The 24,980-nt window shown below is 40.5% G+C and overlaps 2 protein-coding genes across 7 annotated transcripts in view; both read right to left on the bottom strand.

Moving 5' to 3' along the window:
- SUPT3H (SPT3 homolog, SAGA and STAGA complex component) overlaps positions 1-24,980 on the bottom strand; it is a 440,959-nt gene that overhangs the window by 47,083 nt on the left and 368,896 nt on the right. The gene's annotated exons all lie outside the window — the stretch shown is intronic.
- On the bottom strand, positions 16,582-18,524 carry LOC132497002 (ETS translocation variant 5-like). The gene has a single exon (XM_060109829.1). It carries the CDS (start codon positions 18,359-18,361, stop codon positions 16,829-16,831), a length of 1,533 nt encoding a protein of 510 aa, XP_059965812.1. The 5' UTR covers positions 18,362-18,524; the 3' UTR covers positions 16,582-16,828.

Raw genomic sequence — 24,980 nt, 5'->3', positions numbered from 1 at the left:
CAAGAAAAATCTCAGACAAACAATCTAACGTTGTTACAACTAAAGGAACTAGAGAAAGAAGTACAAACAAAACCCAAAGTTAGCAGAAGGAAAGAAATCATCAAGATCAGAGCAGAAACAAATGAACTAGACACAAAGAAAACAATAGCTAAGATCAATAAAACTAAAAGCTGGTTCTTTGAGAAGATAAACAGAATTGATAAACCATTAGCCAGACTCATCAAGAAAAAGAGGGAGAGGACTCAAATCAATAAAATTAGAAATGAAAAAGGAGAAGTTACAACAGGCACCGCAGAAATACAAAGCATCCTGACAGACTACTACAAGCAACTCTATGCCAATAAAATGGACAACCTGGAAGAAATGGACAAATTCTTAGAAATGCACAACCTGCCAAGACTGAACCAGGAAGATATAGAAAATATAAACAGGGCAATCACAAGTAATGAAATTGAAACTGTGATTAAAAATCTTCCAACAAACAAAAGTCCAGGACCAGATGGCTTCACAGGTGAATTCTATCAAACATTTAGAGAAGAGCTAACACCCATCCTTCTGAAACTCTTCCAAAAAATTGCAGAGGAAGGAACACTCCAGTCTCATTCTATGAGGCCACCATCACCCTGATACCAAAACCAGACAAAGATACTACAAAAAAAGAAAATTACAGACCAATATCACTGATGAATATAGATGCAAAAAATCCTCAACAAAATACTGGCAAACAGAATCCAACAACACATTAGAAGGATCATACACCATGATTAAGTGGGATTTATCCCAGGGATGCAAGGATTCTTCAACAGACGCAAATCCATCAATGTGTTACACCATATGAACAAACTGAAGAATAAAATCCACATGATCATCTCAATAGATGCAGAAAAAGCTTTGGACAAAATTCAACACCCATTTATGATAAAAACTCACCAGAGAGTGGGCATAGAGGGAATCTACCTCAACATAATAAAGGCCATATATGACAAACCCACAGCCAACATCGTTCTCAATGGTGAAAAACTGAAAGCATTTCCTCTAAGATCAGGAACAAGACAAGGATGTCCACTCTCACCACTATTATTCAACATAGTTTTGGAAGTCTTAGCCACGTCAATCAGAGAAAAATAAGAAATAAAAGGAATACTAACTGGAAAAGAAGACGTAAAACTGTCACTGTTTGCAGGTGACATGATACTATACATAAAGAATTCTAAAGATGCCACCAGAAAACTACTAGAGCTAATCAATGAATTTGGTAAAGTTGCAGGATACAAAATTAATGCACAGAATTCTCTTGCATTCTTATACTAATGATGAAAAATGTGAAAGAGAAATTAAGGAAACACTTCCATTTACCATTGCAACAAAAAGAATAAAATACCTAGGAATAAACCTACCTAGGGAGACAAAAGACCTGTATGCAGAAAACTATAAGACACTGATGAAAGTAATTAAAGATGATACCAACAGATGGAGAGATATACCATGTTCTTGGATTGGAAGAATCAATATTGTGAAAGTGACTATACTACCCAAAGCAATCTATAGATTCAATGCAATCCCTATCAAACTACCAATGGCATTTTTTTACAGAACTAGAACAAAACATATTAAAATTTGTATGGAGACACAAAAGACCCCGAATAGCCAAAGCAGTCTTGAGGGAAAAAAATGGAGCTGGAGGAATCAGACTCCCTGACTTCAGACTATACTACAAAGCTACAGTAATCAAGACAACATGGTACTGGCAAAAAACAGAAATATAGATCAATGGAACAGGATAGAAAGCCCAGAGATAAACCCATGCACCTATGGTCAACTAATCTATGACAAAGGAGGAAAGGATATATAATGGAGAAAAGACAGTCTCTTCAATAAGTGGCGCTGGGAAAACAAGACAACTACATGTAGAAGAATGAAGTTAGAACACTCCCTAACATCATACACAAAAATAAACTCAAAATGGATTAGAGACCTAAATGTAAGACCGGACACTATAAGACGCTTAGAGGAAAACATAGGAAGAACACTCTTTGACATAAATCACAGCAAGATATTTTCTGATGTATCTCCTAGAGTAATGGAAATAAAAACAAAAATAAACAAATGGGACCTAAAGAAACTTAAAAGCTTTTTCACAGCAAAGGAAAACATAAACAAGAAGAAAAGACAACCCTCAGAATGGGAGAAAATATTTGCATACGAATCAACGGACAAAGGATTAATCTCCAAAATATATAAACAGCTCATGCAGCTCAATATTAAAAAAACAACCCAATCCAAAAATGGGCAGAAGACCTAAATAGACATTTCTTCAAAGAAGACATACAGATGGCCTAGAGGCACATGAAAAGCTGCTCAACATCACTAATAGTTAGAGAAATGCAAATCAAAACTACAGTGAGGTATCACCTCACACTGGTTAGAATGGGTATCATCAGAAAATCTACAAACAACAAATGCTGGAGAGGGTGTGGAGAAAAGGGAACCCTCTTGCACTGTTGGTGGGAATGTAAACTGATCCAGCCACTATGGAGAACAGTATGGAGGTTCCTTAAAAAACTAAAAATAGCATTACCAGATGACCCAGCAATCCCACTACTGGGCATATACCCAGAGAATACCAGGATTCAAAAAGTCACATGCACCCCAATGTTCACTGCAGCACTATTTACAACCAGGTCATGGAAGCAACCTAAGTGTCCATCGACAGACGAATGGATAAAGATGTGGTACATATATACAATGGAACATTACTCAGCCATAAAAAGGAACGAAATTGGGTCATTTGTAGAGACATGGATGCATCTAGAGACTGTCATACAGAGTGAAGTACGTCAGAAAGAGAAAAACAAATAACATATATTAACGCATATATGTGGAACCTAGAAAAATGGTACAGATGAACTGGTTTGCAGGGCAGAAATTGAGACACAGATGTAGAGAACAAACGTATGGACATGAAGGGGGGAACGCTGCGGTGGGTGGGGGTGGTGGTGTGATGAATTGGGTGATTGGGATTGACATGTATACACTGATGTGTATAAAATGGATGACTAATAAGAACCTGCTGTGTAAAAAAAAAAAAAAAAGTTAAAAAAAAAAAAAAGAGTAGCCCCTGCTTCCTGCAACTAAAGAAAAAAGAAAGCTCCCATGCAGCAAAGAAGACCCAGTCTTTTTTGGGTCAAAAAAAAAAATTCTGAAAAAGCCCTTGAAAATGTACAGCTTATTCTCTTGTTGTGAAAATCCTATTTCCAAGCTAATGAAGAAATGAAGAAATGGGTCTCAACAAGGATTTGACTGTTATTTTATCTATTTGTTATGAAGCAGTAGGAAGGTTCAGTCAGAGAGAACAGCACTCTACTTAAAAACTGTTTTAAAATCTTTCCTCAAAGAAAAAAACTGGAAAAAAAATCATTAATTAAGAACCAAAACCAAAAGAATAAAGTTAACCAGAGAAAGGGTCAGTACGTATTCGTAGAGTTTTTATAATGTATCTATATTATACCTTTTAGCCAACCATTCGTTAATTATTTATCAAGTACCCACTAGTCACCAGCACTCTCCCTGGTGTTGGGAATGCATCTGTGAGTAATATAGGCAAAGTCCATGCCCTTATGCAACATATTACAGTGGAAGAAATACACAACACACAAACAATACACACATGGTATGACAGGGTGATAAGTGCTATGGGAAAATGTTAAGCTGGGAAAAGGCAATGGGGACCCTGAAGAGGGGATGGAGTTACTCTTACATGTGAGGAATGGAAGGCCTGTCAGCTCAGCTAACATTTGATCGGAGACCAAAAGGAAATGAGGGAGTAAGCCATGCACATATAGGACAAAAGAACAATCTAGGTAGAGAGAATTTCAGGTGAGAAGACCCTGAGGTAAGAGACAAAGTGGAGCATCTGAGGCACAGGAGACAGGCTGGCATGGCTGCAGCAGAATGAGGAGGGTGGGGATGGGAGATGAGGGAGGAGAGGTTGTCAGGGGCAGGTTCATGTAGGGCATTAGAGGGAAGACCTGGAGCACATCACACACACGAAATAGAATGTTCTCCAACCTTCTAAGGAGTTCTGTTGGAAAAGGGCAGTAATAGTAATAGTAAACTGAAATGTCAAAAACAGAACTCAAGACAGCGGGAGGGGAGTTTAGGCTTCCTGCTTGACAAAGCAATGAGTACTTCTTCCTCAGAAACAGGTCCAAGAAAGGAAAAAGGAATTAAACTACAGAAATTTTGAGGTGGAGAAGAAAGTAATTTAGAAAGCTTACATTTGGCCTTGGGTTTCCTTTTTTTTTTTTTTTTAAAGCAAAGCAAATCACCCGCCTGAGACTCATGGGGGCAAACCTGGGGGTTTGGGAAGAGTTGTCAGTTTGGTATAGTTCCTATTGGGGATGCTAATGACACGTAAACCCTTCACGTGTCCACACTTCCCCGCCCCTGACTTAAGGGGTGATGGCACAAAAGGTCTGCATGAATCGTGTTTTATTGTTGAACTGGGTAGTTGGGAAGAAGGAAAAGATTAAAAATGATGAAAGCAGAAGGTTTTAGTGTAAGTCCAGTGAGGTTCAGTCTTTTTCTGTGCCAGCTGGGGTGACAACTCCTTTTCTGGTCCAGGGGAAGTACGAGAAGTCTTGAAACTATTTGCTCAACATAGGTCCTAAAGAAAGCTCTGGCTACATGTATTTATTATTCCCCACAGCCTTCCATGGCTGCTTGAGTGGAAGTTCTAAATTATTCTTCAGCTGGTAAAACATTAGCTCCCAGTCAGGCAAGTAAGAAGGAGCGATTGAAATCGCTCAAACACAAATCATTACCTGGGCTGCTCTTAAGTCAGAGGAATAGAACAGTTAGTTAAGAGAAATTCCTCAGTTGCAAAGAATATCCAAACCCTAGATACTCTTAGATATTATGGAGAGGAAAGTCAAAGGAAGCATCATCACTGTCTTTTAACTGTAATTGTTAAATAGTAACAACTGGAAGAAAGTATTCTATTTCTCAAATGAAATGAATTAAAAAGTCACTATAATTACTGAAATTTGGGCCACAGATAATTAAATCTTCAAAGAACTTTTTAGATAGTTGCTTATAAAGGAAGACACAACTTTTATTTTTAGTGAAATAAAACACATCAAGATAAACATCTACTAAATAGTTCATCTTCAACTCAGAAAAATTTAAATACCTTCCACTACAAGTATGGTTCACTAACATCTAAGGAAGATTCAGCTAGTCAGAATTCCAACCACCCTTGCTATCTCTTCTGGTAACTTCTTGGTGTTTTGTTTTGCTTTTAAGTGGTGATAAGCAACCCCACCCCAATGCCAATTTGCAATCACAGCTTGTCTGTGCAAGCCCGCGTCACACACGTGTGTGACACGTGGCAGAATCTCATTGGTCCACACCCCTGCAAAAACCACAACCCCCCAACCTGCGAGAAAGCAGAAGCCTCTTAACCTAAGTGCACGTTAACTGCTGGCTCAGGCAGGCTGGATGACACGGCTGCCCCCGCAGCTGGCGGACGGCGCCACAGCCAGGCCCTCATTAAGCTAGTGAGTTTCATTCCAGGAACTGTTCAAATACATTCTTCATTGTACCAGAAAGTGTATCTGTTTGATGCTGCAACTTTGATTCTCCCCGTCCCACGCTCGCTCCATACCCCCTCATCCCTGCACCCCTGTTTTGGTATTTGTTCCCATGCTAACATACAAAAAATCAGTAATTCTCAATGGATCTCCTGGTCATTAGTGCAAATTAGTGAGGTTTCACTGAATATGGTCAGGTTTGACCTGCCAAGTTCTTTTCCCGTTAAGGTTTTAAACCCATGTGTATTTCAAGGGAAATCTAATTTGTAGGTTTCGGATTCATTTACACTCAACTCACAAACGTGGTTCTGTGATCGCCTCCATAGCTGGTGTACAAGAAGCCACAGGAGCTGGTTTCCCTTCCTTTTAACAAGTTCTTGTTAGAATGCTTGCTTTGAAGTAGGTATTTGGATCATGCTGGAAGCAAATAGAACTAAACCCCAAGAAAATGTAAAGTAAAATTTAAAAACCAAGTTCAAAACGTTTTTTTCTTGCCCCAGTAATTATACTTTTTAAAGAAAAAACTCAAGCATGGAACCATCCATTTCAGCCTTTTAAGGATGATGTCACCACCTGCCTACCTAGATGAGGCTGCGTCTCACAATGCTTCTGTCTTGCAGGATGACAAGAAAATCATTTGTGAGTAGGTGAATTTCTCTGCTCGGCCCCTGCCCTGTGCACTTTGCCACTCCACTGACTGTGCAGCTGCTGGGCCACCCACCCTGCTCCACCATTCCCACTGGGACTCCACTGCTGGTATCCTGTCAGCTGTCCTTTCTGCCACAGGCATTCCCATACCTACTGACTCCTGCCTGTGTCCCTGTCTTTGGAGCTCCTTAGTTCTTGCACTTCACCCCAGCCACAGCTTCCTGTGCCCCAAACTCCTGATAGGATAGATTCCTTGTCACCCAGTCATAGATCCCCAGTGCTGCTTTTTGTCTGAGGTCCACAACTGCAGACCAATTGGTGCAATCCTTGATCCCCGTGCTTTGGCCTCAAGGCAAGGCTTCTGTGATGACGACTTACTTGGTAACTGTCTATACCACCCCAGATGGTGGACCTACTTGCTGACTCTGGCTCCTCTCTGTCACTCTGGATTGCTCTGAATAAAAGAGCCAAATCTCACCGACATTTCCATTACCCACTTCCACAATGTGAAGCCATCAGCAGTAGGATGAGAGTGTTGATGAGACTTCGTGTCCTTGTGGATGGCATGAGCGGTGCTTAAAAAGGCAGACCCTCTCTAGCAGCAGTGCTAGCTCTTGTCCAAACATCAGAAGTAAACAATTCTCCACAATGAGAATATGTTGGTTTGTCCTTTTTCCCCCCCTCTAAGAGTGCCTGCTTGGAATAGCATATCACACCCCAAGGACTGTGGCAATTCCAAAAAAAGTCCTTTACCAACTGTCGCCTATACAAACAACTCCTTCCAGTGCTTGGGAGTTCACTTCAAGTGACTTTGCAGAAAAATAGCCCTGGATGCTGCTAAATGCTGGGATGACTCATTAAGACAGTGGTGAGCTCTGAGTGGTGAACAAAGAGCTGAGATATATACCACTAAGAGCAATTAAGACTCCAGCAGATTCAGACAGACTTTAAACTGCAACTGTTCTGAGGAATCTACAACTAATTCAGCGACTAGCAAAAGAGGCCCGTTGATGACTACTCCTAGTATGCTCAGACAATGTGTATCTGTATATAACTACAAATCTATATATGTTACATATAGCTGTATTATTTATGTTATATGTATTACTGTATATAAAAGCAACAAAACTAAGCCAATTATGCATGCCTATGAATGATAAAGCCCTTTTCTAACCTGCCTGGAATCCCTTACTCTCACAGTTTGAGAGAGGGCAGTGCATGATCCATCAGAAGATAATCATAATTATCTCACAGCCATCAGTTCAGGAGTCCCTAGAAAGGACTCTCTGACTGCTAACGACAGTCACTCATTCATTTTCACTCATTCACTCATTCATCTATCCATCTTTACAAGGTGACAACCACATGTTAGGAAACATTTGAGATTCTCTCTTGGTTGAGAAAGAATTTCTAGGGATAAGAGTACAAGGAGAAACAACATCTTTTTTCCATTTCCCTATCCTCACATTTACAAATCAAAGCAGAGGTAGAAAGCAAATTATTTATATATGTATGTAAAAAGTACTCAAATGCCTGTAACCTGTTTTTTCCTAATCATCTGCCAAATTTGCCTTTTATTTAAAAAATAATTTTGACATTTTTCATTCTCCTACTTCTCAGTTCGGTCCTTTTTGGTGACTGAAATAATGATGTTTTCAAAAACTAGTATAAGTTATAAATAGCTTCTACTAATGGAGCAGTGTCTCTTTTCTCATGACATTAACTCTTTCAGTTAACATGTATATACAACATAGCGCGATTTAAAATGGTGATCTAAAAGAAAAAAAATTGAACGTTAGTAAATAATATGCATGCTTAAGTACTGATGTCTGGAACTTACTTTGAAATGCTTAAAATAAAAAGAGATGGTTGGCGAATGAATGGAGGATGGACAGATTTGCAACAAAACAAGAAGAGTAAAATATTAACTGTGGATACAGGTGGTGGGTATATGGGTGCTCACCATAAAATTCTATCAACTTTTCTGTAAGCCTGTATGTTTTATGTTACAAAGTTTCCATAGTAATGTTGGGGAACAGGTTCATCAAAAAGTCATTTCCACCTCTATTTCTTTTACACATTTGTTGATGGTATATTCATTAGTTCTCTGATTTTGGAAGCTCGTGAAATTTTATGTTTTTTCTTCTTAACCTAAAAAGGAGGATGGTGAGTACAAACCACCTGGAATGCAGAGAAGGTCTAGAGGGAAATATTGAGAGGAACTGCTATCGATTAAACTGTGTTTCCCCCTCAAAATTCCTATGTTGAAGCCCTAAGCCCAGTGTGACTCTACTTGGAGGCAGAACTTTTAGGAAGTAATTAAGGTTAAATGAAGTCAGAAGGGTGGGGTCCTAACCTCATAGGATTGGTGGCTTTATAAGAGGAAGAGGGGGATTTCTCCCACTGAGAAAAGACCATGTGAGGTGATAACAAGAAACTGGCCATTTGCAAGCCAGAAAGAGAGCTCTCACCAGGGACCAAATTGGCCAGCACCTGGATCTTGGACTCCAGAACTGTAAGAAAATAAACATCTGTTGTTTAAGCCACTCAGTCTATGGTATTCTGTAATGGCAGTCTGAGCTGACTAATACAAAGCCTGGACGTTAACCATCTGTGGATATTTAAGTAGTCTGCATGCAATTAACACAGAGGGAGAAGATCTGAATCAGTGCATTCAGAATTAGAATGATGGAATGTTGTAGCTGGAAGAGGTTTCAGCAACCATGTCGTCAAAACTCTCATTTTACAGACGAGGAAACAGAAGCTCAAAGAGGTCAAGTGATTCATCTGAGATCCTTCTGAAAGATTAGTGGCAGAGCCAAGGATTTTAAGCCCAAGCCTCTTGACTTCTGCTCTTTTCACCACACCACACAGCTTCAGTAAATCAAACCCCTTGAGCCAAGTGTTAGCAGCCAAAAATCTAATTTCTTTCCTTTTACTGAAATCTATTTCAAGAATTTAGCTCCATTTTTCTGACTTTGTACTTTTCCCTCTACTCTTATTTTTTTTATTACAAATCAATTTACTCACACAGAATAAAAATTAGAGCAAAGTCTTCTGAACAAATAAAAAACGTGTGTGAGTACACAAAAGATAAGTATACACGCAAAAATATTTAAATTTGGACAAATGGTGACTGAATTATTCATTTACAGCAGAGGCCTGTGTGCCAAAGATAGCATACGTGTACATTGGAAGGCATCTTACTTCCCAGTAGTTGCCTATTATAACATATAAAGGCATTTTAGAAAAATAATAACAATGTATTCATTTTCCAAATTAATCATTTATAGTCTAATTTAGCACAGTATTACATCTTTACATTTAAAATATCCATTTGATAAAACACTCTCATAAACAGACCAAGAACACCAGGTTAATGAGCTTGTGTGTTTTATAGGGCAATAAAATAATATGTTTTTATAACATTTAAAAATAATATAAAATATAAAAATTGAACAGTATAATAATTGAACATTATTTTTTTTAAAAAAGTTCTTACAGACATTTTATTTAACTTTTCCACTAGGTAAACTGGAGTGCGTGAAGATAAATACTCTTAATGATGTGGATACAGTGGAAATATGCCAGTGATGTCCAGAAATGGTAATAATCTATTATTACCAGTCGATATTTAAAACTTTTTCTTTAACATTTCTTTAATTTTCTGCATCAACTTAGTTTCACTATACACAGCTACTGAATTGGGCCACAAGACAATCCATTCCATAATTTTTCTTTTCATATTTATGTCAGCAGTAGTTCGAATCTACTATATGGTGTGCTAATAAAATAATTGGTTTGTCACCACTGAATCTTTTCAAAAGAATGTGTTGCAAGCTCTGAAGATAATTACCAAAGAGTAATTTCAAAACTATTTTGAGTAAAGGCAGCACTGTTTGGAACTGGAGAACTATTCAAGGACATTTAGTTTTGAAAGACACAGACTCTGAGCAATAATGCTCTGGTTATATTTGAAAACAAAACAAACAACAAGAATAATAAAACTAGTCAGATTGCTTCTAGCTTCCCCTGCCTTTTTAACGTGGCTAGAATGATGTTTGCATTGTCTGGGGCTGTGGTCCACTCCTAATGCAATAACTGCACTGAAGACAATGAGATCTTGCTTTTCGAGCATTCACCCAAAGCAGAATCACGGTTAGTGGAAAAGACTGGAGAATGGGAGAACAAAGAATCTATTTTAAAACCAAACCATTATTTACTGCTTTAATAGGCTGTACAGTCTAAAATGAAATTCATCCTCCTTATCCAAATAAGTGAGAAATGTGAAGACGTAACTGAGGTAGGGTAAAATTAGTGATTACCTCACAGGCATTGTTAGCGCAACTGAGGCAGCTCAAATAGTCCTTGGGAACTAAGTAGGATTCTCTTCCACCTTCCTAGGTGGCGATGCCCTGGTGGGACTTAGTTTTGAAGGAGGCATTGCCATATGTCCCACAGACTCAGAATCCTAGGGACAAAAAACACCCCATATTCTCATTCCTTACCTTCTTCTGTAAGACAATCTTGGCGGAGCTGTTTAGATGCTGCGAGAATCAATTCTATATTTTAAAAATAGACAACAAGGTCTGAAAGATACATGCACAAGTAATGTGGTTTAAAAGAAGACCCGGGGCTTCCCTGGTGGCGCAGTGGTTGACAGTCTGCCTGCCGATGCAGGGGACATGGGTTCGTGCCCTGGTCTGGGAAGATCCCACATGCCGCGGAGCGGCTAGGCCCATGAATCATGGCCGCTGAGCCTGCACGTCCGGAGCCTGTGCTCCGCAACGGGAGAGGTCACAACAGTGAGAGGTCTGCGTACCGCAAAAAAAAAAAAAAAGACTTGAATTCAAGTTCCAGCTCTACTACTGTGTGAGCTCAGAAAAAATTAACTTTCATGAATCTCAGCTTCCTCACCTGCAAAATCATCATAACATCAACAGCAGCACCACTGCTAAGACTTATGGAGTTCTTACTACATTCCAGGCACTGTTCTAAGGGCTTTATACATTTTAACTCACTTAATCCTTAACAAGCCCATGAGAAGGTACTATTATTAGTCACATTTTCTACATGAGGAAACTGAGTCATGGAGTAATCTGCCCAAAGATAACTCTTATTCCATAGGGTTGCTGTGAGATCAAATACAAAATCAATCAGATGATGAGGGATGAAAGGGATCTTTATGATCATCTAGTCTTAAACTCTAACTGTAAATATGAGGCATCTAAGGTTCACAAAAGAGCTTAACTGAAACCACTGAACCTTCCTAGATCTTATTCTAGTGGACTTTTAAAAGCACCTCTTTCCTATTTTGCTTTTCTCTAAGTAATTTTCATAACAGTCTTTCACTTACATTTCTCTAGGGTAGAAAAGTCCAAAGAGTTGTCTTCTACTTTTTAAAAAACAGGTTAGAAAACTCAGGATACCTCGAAGTCTGCATGTAGTACAGCTGGACAGAAGGTCAAGGTCAAGTGTATGATAGTGATAATGACGACACAACTAAGATGACTCTGACACCACCTCATTTATCGCAACCTGATTCTCTTTAGGTCACTGTGCCAAAGCATCTTATGTACACTATCTCATTTAATGCTAAATCTACCTTAGAATATAGAACTTAAAATGTTATTAGCTTTAAAATCAGAGAATGGCTGAGCCTGAGGTTTAAAAAATGCAGACTTTCTGGCGTCAAGATTCCAAATCCCAGTTGTGTTGACTCAGCCCAAGGTCCTACGAAACAGGAGAAACTGAAGGCCAGGCAGATTAGGTAGTGTGGGGTTTGGGCTAGTCATGGAGAACGGAGCCTTTTCTCTGTGGAGAAGACACACAGGCCCTTCAGTACTTTTCAAAGAGTGGGGGTTAGCCTCAACTCTTTCAGCAGAATGTCAGCTTTCTTTGCCAAGATGGATTTTTAAAAACAATGGCTGAATTACCCTACAGTCCATTAGTCATCCTACAGAAATCTAATGATAGAAAAATGTTCACTTAAGATTTAGTGGGGGGAAAACTGAACCCATTCAGCAGTTCTTGGCTGTGGTCCTTTACTCAATAGGAATGTCCTCCTTTAAAATCACCAGTTATTGGATGTAATATGGCCTAATCTTCAGCACTTGTACTTCTGGAGATGAGAAGAAGCTTCTGACTTTGTGTCGCATTTTTTGTTGTTGTTGTTGTTTTTTTAAACTGAGCCCAAATTGCTCTTTTCCTAAAGACTATATCCTGCTTGGGTTGCTGTGGTAGCCAGCTTCCAAGACAGCGCTGGGTAATTCTTGCCCCCTGGCATTCCTGCCCTTGTGTAGCTCCCTCCCACACTGAATCAGGGTTGGTGAAAGTAACAGTATGTGACCTTTGGACTAGGTCGCAGAAAGCCCTGTGATTCCCACCATGCTCCCTTGGGTTGCCAGCTCTTGAATAAGCCAGCTGCTATGCAATGAGGACACTTAATTAGTCTCATGGAGAACTGAGGTCTCAGCCAATGGGCAGCACTAACCACGTTAGCCATGTAAGTGAGTCATCTTAGAAGTGGACGGTCTGGCCTCAGCGAGCACCTGGCTGACACCTGACTGCAATCTCATGGGAAACCACAAGCCAGAACTGCTCAGCCATGCTGCTCCCAAATTCCTGCGATATTAAATGATTACTGTTGTTTTAAGACACTAAGTTCTGGGGTTGTTACAGATATTACAGATATGATACAGTAGATAATGAATACCGTTGCCAACCTTGAGAGCATGCAACAGCTTACTGTGATTCTCTTATCACCCATAAACCACCATCATTCCTTTAGTTATTACACACCCTACTACTATTAATGATCACAGTTGGCCAAAAAGTCAGCAGTTACATCATTACATCCTGATTTATATCTGGTTGTTATAGGCATTATTATTTTGGGAAGTGATATTTTTCAAGATGATCATATATACAACATGGCTGTCTCCATTTTCTGAGATGCTGACTTCATGGGCTTGCAAAATTCCTGATTTGATACAATTACTGCTAATATATGTTTATCTGTATTTTCTCCAATGCTAAGTTTTAAAAAAGAGAAAATGCTGAGTTTACTTTTTGAAGATAAGTTGTGATGTCGTGGCTCTGACTGTAGGGGAGTGAGGAAGGACCAAAAACAAGGAGAATTTGAAAGAGCAGCAAGAAACAACTCCCTCCGCAGAAATCCAGTCAGAAGTGACTTCCCAAAGGAAGAAATTTTAACAACCTCCCATGTGTTCAAAGGGCTTCATTTCAACCAGTGCAAAAATGTAGCAAGGTTTTCAGAAAGATAATTTAAAAACTAAGCACTGGGCACTGGATCTCAATTCTAAACAGAAAAGAAATGCTACACATGAATTCATGGAACTCGCCTGGCTGCCAAAAGTTTGATATTTCACACTGGTACTACGGGGAAAGTATTTAAGAGGACTGCCAACTCTGCAACTCTGCTTCTTAAATTAGACCCATTCCATAGTAAAGGAAAGTTACCTTCACACTCCAGAAACTCTTCACTACAAGCCAACTCTGTGCGCGGGACTATGCAAAGAATTGCAGAAAGGTAGGTTTATACAACTCCTGATACATTAAATACCAGTACACTAAAATACCTGAGAAAAAGTTAAAAAATCATCAAGATATTTCCTTTGTAAAATTTCCCACTGGCTCTGCCTTACTCTGAGCTACTATTTTCTTTAAAATATTTAAAAATAGGTAATACTTGAAACTGGTTTAAAAACTTCAAACTATAGCAAAGGGTAACATTAAATAGTATGCTTCCCTCTGAACTCACTCATCGACAACCACTTTTACCTTCCAGATAATTCTTTGCATAAACAAGCATATGTGTATAGACAAAAGACATATTCGTATAGACAGATATATTCTCCTCAATTACCCCTCTTAATATAAATAACAGAATATACCTTTCTGTTGCTTTATATCTTAGGTTTTTTTGGTGGTTGTGTTGGTTCAGTTACAAACATATTTTTGGAGATGATTTTTCTATCTTTATCATGTGTTAAATTCACCATCCATATTTGGGTATATTTTTGGTCTTTCCAGGCTTCTCAATTAATCTATATATGCACCAACATCAAACTTTGAATTACTATAGCTTTGTACTATGTTTTAATATTTGGCCTGGCTAATTAATACTCCCTCCCCCGATTATATTTTTTGAGAATTATCCTGGCTATTCTTACATATTTGATTTTCTATATGAACTTTAGGATTGCCTATTTAGTCCATCCCCCACTTCAAACTTGGATTTTAAAAATTGGGGTCAGAAGTGATGTATCTTTTTTTTTTTTTTTTTTTTTTTGTTAAACTGAAAGCAAACTTCTTTATTGTACACAGTACAGAATATAACGCAGCTTGGCAGGATGCAAACGGCCCTGCGCAGGGGAAAGTATTTCAAATCAACTGGCAGGTTAAAGCCTTTCTGCACTGTAGACTTTCCACACTCTGGAAAGAAGCAAAAAGAAGAACAAAGAAACAAAACCATCAGGGAGGTGCATGAGTCCGATGGGAATGCAACGGAGATGCTGCCGTCCTGTGTCCCGTGACAGCACAGGCCACGTGGCTACAGCAGGGGAGGGGAGCTCAGGCTACAGAGGATGCTTTTCAGTACTTGCTAAGACAGCATAAATCCATCAAAAAAAAAAAAAAAAAACCCACAAAAAACCCAACAAAACCCAAACCCGGATAAGTAAAGAAAGGAAAAAACAAATCCTATACAGCATTTACAACAAATTAACCTCTAGCCAGCTGGGGGTAAAATATGCATCTATGTATAGACTATGTGTAGGTTAGAAAGCTATAAATACCGGTTTGGAAAGTCCTTTGATTAGAATACAATGCTAATTAAGGCCCAAGCTACAGGTTCAACACCTTTGTGGGCTAATTAGCTTCCAAGAGAGAAAATCTTGTATTTCCATAGCTATAAAATGCACCCCTTATCTCTGTGACCCTCTTCACAAATGTGCTCCTGGTCACCAGGGGGACTGTTTGAGACTGCAGAGCAGTTCCATCAATAAACAACTCAAAGCACTGTCCTTCGCATATGAAGAGTAGCATAATCATTCTTTGTGTGCTAGGTGTCAGGGGAAGCACAGAATCCTATCAGCAGGCAGCAAGGTGCTACCACTTTCTAATTCTTTTTCCACTACTTTGAGCTTAACTTTAATATAGCTTTAGCTGGGTTATTTAAAACTTTCCCAATATAATACAGCAATCAGAGAAAACCTTTTTAAAAGTGGCAGGAAACTAAGATGCTAGTACTGCTTTACCTGTCAGTGTCGCACATAAGTCTCAAACCCTATGGAATCATATGCAGGGTTTAAAGTCCAAAATTTAAAGAAAAAGGAAAACAAAACAAACTGAAATGGAAATTGTCATCAGTCATGCCCAGGGAAGAATCCCTACCTAGGGTTTCCACCAGGTGACCAGGTTTCAAATGGACATGACATGTATTATGTACATATGCTTTCCAGAGAGGGCATGTGAGGGAACATGGGGGACTATACACATAGAATCTAAACGGTGTGTCCAGGCTGCCCTGCACACCTCAAAAATGTACAACTCAGGTGCAAATGTTCCATCAGGCTGTCTGGTGCAGAAAGCACAAAGCAGGCAATAAAAGAGGGCTTGTACTCGGCTAAGGGGATGCCCCCAGCAAAGCCCCTTTCAAGCTGCAGCGTCTTCATAAGTTGGCACTGCCCTGTTTAAAGGGCACAGTGCACAGTTACCAAAAGGTTTGTTTTTTTTTGCTTTAAATACCAAAACTACAAAAATCAGTTTATAAACTGTTTTTCCAAAACAACCACCAAAACAATCCCTCGAATCAAAGCAAAACAAAATACTGTCAAAAGTGTTAATCACCCTTCTTCTAAAATTAAAGCCATCCACACACACAGCCATGTGACTGGGAAGAGAAAGGGGGCTTGCTCTACTTGGTGACCACATGGCCAGAAGGTTCCCAAGGGTAGCAATGGTTTATTATTTGAGAACCATGGAGTGGGTAACAGCCGTTCATTCTTTTCCCCCTTCTTTCCAGACCAAGAGGAAACATTTCAGATCAAGCTGGAAGAGCTCTCTGAGTTTTAAGATATATTTGTAACCCTTCATGGTTTGAGCCTCCCCAACTTTGCCTACCTCCTCTTCTACGGGTTTGTGACATCTTTTTCAATAAATTGTGCAAATCAGAGCCCTTCTACGTAAAGGCATTTAGTAGTCCACGATCAATGCAGATTGTCACACACTCTGTCCTGGTTTGTGGGTACTAACCTGAACAAGGTATTGCTTTGCATATATTGTCCTTGGGAAGGAGGCTCCATTTCAATTGCTTTCCCAGAAACCTTGTCAGGTTCAGAGCTGAGGCACCAGCCTTTTGGTGGTTTTCTGCCCCTCCCTGTTCCCACTCCCCCGCCAAGGTATCTGTCTTTAAGGGTGCCGATCCAGAGACAGCTTGGGTTCTCCAGATAATACTCAAAGGGCAAGCTTTGGGAACAGCCAGAAACACAAACAAAACCACTGCCCTCGTTTGCCTGAATGGGAACTGCTAGCTCTAGGGTTTGGCCGCTCAGCCGCTCGGAAACTTAGTAAGCAAAGCCTTCGGCATAGGGGAGGCTGCTGCAGAGGTCCACATCCAGAAGGTGAGCAGGGTTGTCTTCAAAGTGGGTCAGTGGCAGGGTGTCCTCCTCGCCGAGGTGGCACTCAGACTCCGCTTTCAGGAACGGACGTTGGTTGTCGGGGAAGGCCATGGAGAAAAGGGCATCGGGGTCGCAGACAAACTTGTAGACGTATCGTTCCCCGGCCACCTTCTGCATGATGCCCTTTTCATAGGAATAGCGTAGAGATCGGCTGAGCTTGTCGTAGTTCATGGCTGGCCGGTTCTTCTGAATGCCCCAACGCCGAGCGACCTCCTCCGGTTCTATCAGCTTGAACTCCATGCCTCGGCCTGTCCAGGCAATGAAGTGGGCATTGGCTGGGTCGTCAAGAAGGGTAACCAGGAACTGCCACAGCTGAAGGGAACCTCGCCTCTGGTAAGGGGGCCCCTCCCGATACATGGTGGGCTCTTGTTTGACTTTGCCTTCCAGTCTCTCAGGAACAACACAGGTGTCGTCAAAGTACAACCGGGGATCCTTCTCATATGAAAAACTTTCATGGCTACTGGAGAAGTAGCCCCCTCTCATGTAGGACGACTGGCAGCTGGGAACTTCTGAATCAACGCAGTAATCCCGGGGCTCCTGCTTGATTCCCGTTGGTGACTGGAATCCATGTGCTGGGGGGCCCGGCATGCCTGGGACCCCATGTTCATAGAGTGGGTCATGGTATTCTTGTTTGAATCCCTGAGGGGGTGGGGGAGGTGCAGGGACGATAGGTTCTGACATTTGCCGGTGGTAATTGGGGCGATTATCTCCAGGAACTCCTGACTGAGGAGGGAAGAGGTGGCAGGGTTCAGACAGCTGTCTCTGAAATCTCTGTTCTGATGGATACTGGTTTTCAGGCATCATCTTTGGCATCTGCAGGGGCTGATGTGGCGGCCGGGGGACTGCAAAGGTTTGCTGCTGTGGTCCAGGTTCTGGAAGTGAATGAGGGCTGGGGGTGGGGCCCACACCTGGTACTGGGCCAGCTGCAGGGGCATGTGCCGAGGTGGGCAGAGTTGCCTCAGGCGGGGGAAATAGGGAATTCTGATGGGTAGGCGACAGGGGGGTGGTAGGAGGGGTTAATGGCTTGAACCCAGAGGGAGGCTTCCTATCATAGGCACAATAGTTGTAGAGGCACTTTTCTCCATAATTAGCACCGAGAGCCTGTTCATGGCTACAGGACGACAGCTCAGAGGAGGGGCTGTGCAGCTCCCGTTTGATCTTGGTTGGAGGTGGGGCATGAAGCACCAAGGTATCAGACTGAAAATCTGGGACAAACTGTTCGTCATCAGGAACTTGTGCTTCAGCTAACCAAGCCTCTTGAAGTTGACTGAGATCCTGAAACAACTCTTCAGAATCATGAGCCAGATCTGTGTCCAAAAACTTCCTCTTTCTGTCAATCACAGGCCGCCCTCTACCCTCCTCTGACCGAGATTTCCCTGGGACCATAAAAGGGACTTGTTGATCATAAAAACCATCCATGGTGCTTCCAATGTCTCTAATGTCACTTTGGAAGGTCTCAGCATTGAGTAATTTCTGGGGGGAAAGGGGTCCTCCTGAGGCAGCGGCTCTCCTCCCCTTGCAGCAGCCCTGGGGCGCAGGCGCGCTCACGCACGCGTGCACCGGGCCTGAGCGTCTAGGCTAATGGCTGGGCCGAACCGCTCCGGGGACGCTGAACCGCTCCGCGCACCAGCCGCTGGACTCTCAGAAGTGATGTATCTTTATGTCTCACACAATCTTATAAAGTAGGTACTCAGGTTAAGTTTTACCATATGCTATGCTAATATAATATATACCAATTATCTTAAAATTTACATTTATCTAGCATTTTACTATTTACGAATATTCACCTTTATCATGTCCTTTAATCTTCTTAACCACTCTGGGACTCAGCAGGACCTATATTATGACTCACATTACAGATGGAGAGAGAGGCTCGTGGACTTGTCCTCATGGCTGGGGGGCGAGGGTTCTTCCCCCCATACCAAAGGCAATGAGCACTGTGATTCTCCAAGGAACATTTTACAAACAGGGATGGTTTTAGTTTTAGTGTCACGCTACATTTTAGAAATGTTGGCAGACTATCAAATTATTAAACTTTTAATGAAGTTTAAAACTTATAATAATACTGGCATGAACACAGCGAAATTTGAACTCTCACAAATTGCTGGTGGGAGAGTAAACTGGCATAGCCCTTTTAGAATGCATTTGGGCAATACATACCAGAGGTCTTAAAATGTTTTAGAGGAAAAAGAAAACTGCTACTGGGATTTCTGGGCCACAGGCTACACTTCCCTCCACTGTGACCTCAGATCCTTTGCTGCAGTTGGGCCTGTTTCCTCCCTGTCCTCTGAGTGCCTGGAGCCATGGCTCATCTCTCCCCCATGTGCAGAATCTCCCTGCCTCTTCCTTCTCCTTCCTGCCTCTTTTCCTTCAGACTCTGAATCCTAGGGCTGTGAAGGCCTCACTGAATTCCCACCTCCCCTGTTTCCCAACCTTTCGCATTAGCTTCTTATTCTGACGTGCCTCTCCCCCTTTCCCAATCTGGTTATCTTCCAAAGCTTCTCCACCACATATTCTGCTGGAGACAACTGTTTATTTCATATAGTTTATACTTCAAAATTAATATTGTTCTCCAAATTAAAATTAAATGATAAACTTTTTCAAACGATGCCTATCCCCTTACTCACCCCATAGAATTTAAGTAACATTTCCAGAAATAACAACAAAACAAATAAAGTGATAAGAGATTCATTGAAATGATTTTCTTAGAATAATATACCTTGATCTATAATAAACAGAAAATATTTTCTACAGAAATTAGTTGTAAGATTATTTGTTTGTGAAAATTCTTCTTCATAATTAGGCAAATATTCTCATTTCCTTGTTTGAATTTACCTTTGATTTAGAAAACTATTTTCTTTTAAATTAAAAAAAAAGTTGACTTCTTTTATAAGTGAATTAGCCAAATTTTTGATATAATTTTTTGGTAAGCTTTTGCTACCATTATTCACAATAATCAATAGTTCATACCAAGTAACTTGTGGATAGCACAATTTAAAATTGATTTCTTTTCCTCCAAAGACCTTGGTTTATTCTTGATTTGAGAAACTTCTGTCATTCTCTTTTTGGTTCATCTTGTATCTTCTCATTATCATTCAATCATTAAATAGAATCACTTTAACTGTTTTTAGTCAGCATTCCCACCATGTGTTTGACGGTGATTGCAAGGTCAAATTTGATATCTATTTCATCAAGATGTTCTTTCTTTGGGTAGATCCAGAAAATATCATAAGTAACCTTCAAATTGTTCCAAAGAATGTCACTGTTATTTGCAGAGTTGTGACCACAACTTCCAGTAACAAATTCAAAAGACTATGCATTGCGCAAAGCGTAAAAAAATACTATGGGCATTTTTCCAAAATTCTGTCATGTATACCTTTTTCCTTTACTAGCTGTGTTAATACCATTATGATGGCCTTGCCCTTGATATGTTTTTAAATTATTTAAATAAAATAAAGATTTCTATTTTAATTTTTTGAAAATTTAATGGAATCATTATATATTGTTATTAAGATAAATATATTTGCAATTTGAATGTTTAATGCCCATCTAGTTGCCAATATAAAGAATGACTACTAAACTTCATGCACTTATTATCTAGACCTCCAAATATAACAACGAATTTAAGAGTAATATGAGTCATACTGTTTTTCAGCCAACACACGCAACCATTGTGGATACTGTTTTAATTTATGAGTATATACTGAATCTTGAACTAGAACATGAAGAGAAGAAGGATTTGATGAGTTAATTTGCCTTTTCTCTTATTAAAAGCTTCTGCAGCTCAAATCCTCCTCTTACTCTGACTTAAGCAATATCCCCCCAAGACTCTGGCAGCAGCACAATCCACAGACCTTCATGGCATTCAGCAGCAGCTGCTGTTTTTGGGGGTGGGGAGAGTGAAAAATATATATAACAAAAAAATTGCCTTTTTAACCAGTTTTAAGGGCACAATTCAGTGGCATTAATTATATTTACAGCATTGTACAACTATCACCACTATTTCCCCAAATTTTTCATCACTCCAAACAAAAGCTCTGTACCCATTAAACAATAATTCTCCCTCTCCTCCACCCCTGGAAACTTCTAATCTACTTTCTGTCTCTATGAATTTGCCTTTTCTAGATATCTCACATAAATGAAACCATATAATATATGTCCTTTTGTGTCTGGTTTATTTCACCTCGCATGTTTCCAAGGTTCATCCATGTGGTAGCATGGATCAGCACTTCATTCCTTTACATGGCTGAATGACAGTCCACTGTATGCATAGACCACATTTGTCTACTCATCCATTAGCGCTTGCCTTTTGATTAAGGGCATGGTATGGAGAAGGGGGCCTGAGCAGTGTTTGTGAGAGGAGGTTCTCCACACAACGTGGGGTTTAAGGCAGCAGGCCTTCCCACCAGGGTTTAGGAGAGTACTGCTACCCCCCAAAAATCACTGACGGAGACTCTTGATTAATCCAGCTGTATATTTCCCTCTGAATTCCTAAGGCACCTGCAATCAATGAAGTAAAGTGTAATATTTATCTACAGAGTTACTGTTGCCCCTCCCCACCCCCACCTGAACTTCAAGCTCTCTTTCTATTCCCAGGCGTTGGTGCTGGTAGTTAACAGAGAAGGAAGTGAAGACTGGTTCTCAGCCTGCCCGTTCCCGCACTAGGTGATGGCACTCAGGAGATGTTCATTTTTTTCCTTCCTCTCTTCACCAGTGTCTAACATGGCACTAACCACATTACCAGGAATTCAAAACTATAGCTGATTAATCAATTAAATGGAAAATGATTTCTTCCTAACAAAATATGTGAATTACTCATGACCTTTATTCTTCCCTGCCCATCAGGGGAACTGATTTCCCTGCCCGGTGAGAAAAGTTGAACAAACATACCCGTCAGGAAAAAGACAGAGGATGCAGAGAACTGGTTTTCCTAATTATATGTGGGAGGGGTGATTTCTTTTCCTTCCCAAGTCTTATCTCCATCTGCCTTTGGAGCAGAATCACCATCCTTCCAGCTGACAGTGTACATCAGGACATATACTCCTTTGTGCTATTCTTCCTTTGTTACAATCCTGAGAATTCTATTTCTCCCAAAGCAGAATCGCAGCATCCCTGTGGGTGTCTGCTTTTCTTTGGCATAAAAAGAAAGATGAATCCTCTTCCAGTGAGGAAATGTGAAGCTTCATCTTCAAACTGTAGCTGTCCAGTGATTTTCTTTAGTCTTCTAGCACAAAATATTATCTGCTGGGAATGTATTTCTTAATGGGGCGAGAGAAAAGCTGCTCACTAAGAAAGCAGACAACTACAGTCTGTGTGGGAACCTGACATATTTCATGGTAGCATGCGAAGCTGTTATCCAATGAGAAAACAGTTCTCCCAAATTTGAAAACAAGATGTCTAGACTCTTCCTAATTGATGGCCATGCATAAAAATGTATCATAAAAATGTGTCTGAAACCGTACAGGAGCATACACTAACAAAGGCACTTTTATCAAAAACGTTAGGTTGTGTCTATGGGAATTCATAATCATCTAACAAACAGATGTATCTTAATATACAAATAATTCTGTTATTTTGGGTTCTTCACAACTTATTTTCCAAGTGGTTATTTCTGGTGCCTATAATTTTTCAGCCAAAAGCTTCCTGAATGGAGAGCGATGTTTCATGCCACCTCTACCAGGGTATAGTTTCATATTTATAATTGTTGTTATTAAAAAAAAACCAACCTATTCACTATCAACTTTAGTCCTCCTTAAATGTTATCAGTTTAATAGCTCATAAAATAGCCATACCAGTAAAATCTGACTTCATCTACAAAAAAGAATTTTCTATAACAAGGCCACTTCTAGAGCCCAATAATTGGGCATTGCTTTCCTGGATATATATATATATATATATATATATATATATATATATATATATATAAATCTTGCCATCAAGAACAATTATGGGGCCTCCCTGGTGGCGCAGTGGTTGAGAGTCCGCCTGCCGATGCAGGGGATACGGGTTCGTGCCCCGGTCTGGGAGGATCCCATATGCCGCGGAGCGGCTGGGCCCGTGAGCCGTGGCCGCTGGGCCTGCGCTTCCGGAGCCTGTGCTCTGCGACGGGAGAAGCCACAGCAGTGAGAGGCCCGCATACCGCAAAAAAAAAGAATAAAAAAAAAAAAAAAAAAAAGAACAATTATGTAGGGTTTCCCTGGTGGCACAGTGCTTAAGAATCCGCCTGCCAATGCAGGGGACACAGGTTTGAGCCCTGGTCCGGGAGGATCCCACATGCCGCGGAGCAACTGGGCCTGTGCACCACGGCTGCTGAGCCTGTGCTCTAGAGCCCCTGTTCCGCAACAAAGAGAAGCCACCACAATGAGAAGCCCACACACAGCAACAAAGAGCAGCCCCCACTCTCCACAACTAGAGAAAGCCTGCATGCAGCAACAAAGACCCAATGCAGCCAAAAATAATAAATTTTAAAAAATAACATATATGTAAACAAGATTAGTTTCTATGATAAAAAATAACAACTGTGAGGATTGGATGTTTTATATATATTATCTAATTTCCTAAAGCCACTCTGCAAAATGGATGGAAGAGTGATGTTAAAAGATAATCCTTGGGCTTCCCTGGTGGTGCAGTGGTTGAGAATCTGCCTGCCAATGCAGGGGACATGGGTTCGAGCCCTGGTCTGGGAAGATCCCACATGCCGCGGAGCAGCTAGCCCCGTGAGCCACAATTACTGAGCCTGCGCGTCTGGAGCCTGTGCTCCGCAACAAGAGAGGCCGCGATAATGAGAGGCCCGCGCACCGTGATGAGGAGTGGCCCCCACTTGCCGCAACTAGAGAAAGCCCTCGCACAGAAACGAAGACCCAACACAGCCATAAATAAATAAATAAAATAAAATAAAATAAAAGATAATCCTTACAGCCTTACAACCGATAGCAAAATTCCTTCTTATTGGTTGAGTATGTGGAGCTTTGTTCCTCATTGCTGATCAAGGTGCAGAGTGCAAAGGTCAATCAATTAAACAGGTATATGTTAGCTCTGATTATGGCTCCAACATGATGCTAGGAGCTGAGCTTCATACTTTGCCAATACCTAAGAATTCTTCAATATGATTGGTACATAACTACCCATTGAACAAATTAATTTTAAAATAGATTCTGCTGATGAGATAACTTGGGCATTATTTTGTCTTAGATTCCAGAGGAATCAATGATTAATGCTGGATAGTAATAATGAAGCAACCATATCATTCTTTTTACTGCCCTGCAGTGATCTATAAACTGTTTAATCAAAGGTAGTGGAGTATCCACATTTATAGGGTATACCAAGTTCAGGGGGCCTAAAACTGATCAGGGAGATTAAGATTGGACTTTGTCCATTGGAAGGTTGTTCTCTCTTCAGACCATCATTTCGTCCATCTGTCCATCCATTCATCCTTCTTTTATGTTGAGCTCCAATTAAGCAAAAAGCATTGTACTTTACTGAGGGAGATACAAGATGGTTAAAATATGGTCCCTTGGTCTGCTGGGGATAGGTCCTCAGTAGGTTTTGATCAGACTGGGAAATACAAAGTATCTTGGAGGAAAGTAGGTCAAAGTTTAGAATTTGGCTCTAAAGGAGAAAACATTTCAGAGAGAGTCAAGGAAATAAGAAAGAGATGGGACTTGACTCTTTCTACCATGCCCTGAATCATCAGGAGCTCCCTGGGCTTAGATCTTTCCAAGTCTGGAAAGGTTTCCTCCTCTAGACCCCAACCCCTAAAAGTATGGGTGTACAGAAGCTGTCTCGAGATTAAAGTGGAGACAGTGACAAAATTCTTCCAAGCAAGTGTGAGAAATACTGCTACCAAAATTAGAAAGGGCCTCAGAGAGTTTGTTCATATAATATAGTATTTCTCTTTCCACGATGGAGAAATAAAGAAAAATTTTCAATTTAAGTTGGAAGAAAAGTGTGTAAGGATTAGATACTGGAATAACCTGGGAAATAGAGATTTCACAGCTAAATATTTAGGAGGTTTTTGGAAACAGTATAAATTCTCATT

This window comes from Mesoplodon densirostris, chromosome 10 (genome assembly GCF_025265405.1).
Source record: "Mesoplodon densirostris isolate mMesDen1 chromosome 10, mMesDen1 primary haplotype, whole genome shotgun sequence".
Taxonomy (NCBI): domain Eukaryota; kingdom Metazoa; phylum Chordata; class Mammalia; order Artiodactyla; family Ziphiidae; genus Mesoplodon; species Mesoplodon densirostris.
The sequence above is the reverse complement of the archived record's forward strand: the minus strand, read 5'-3'. Positions and strand labels throughout refer to the sequence as shown.

What these genes read in the sequence shown, in the direction of transcription:
- LOC132497002 (XM_060109829.1), bottom strand. Translation starts at nt 18,361, where the DNA reads ATGGATGGTTTTTATGATCAACAAGTCCCTTTTATGGTCCCAGGGAAA.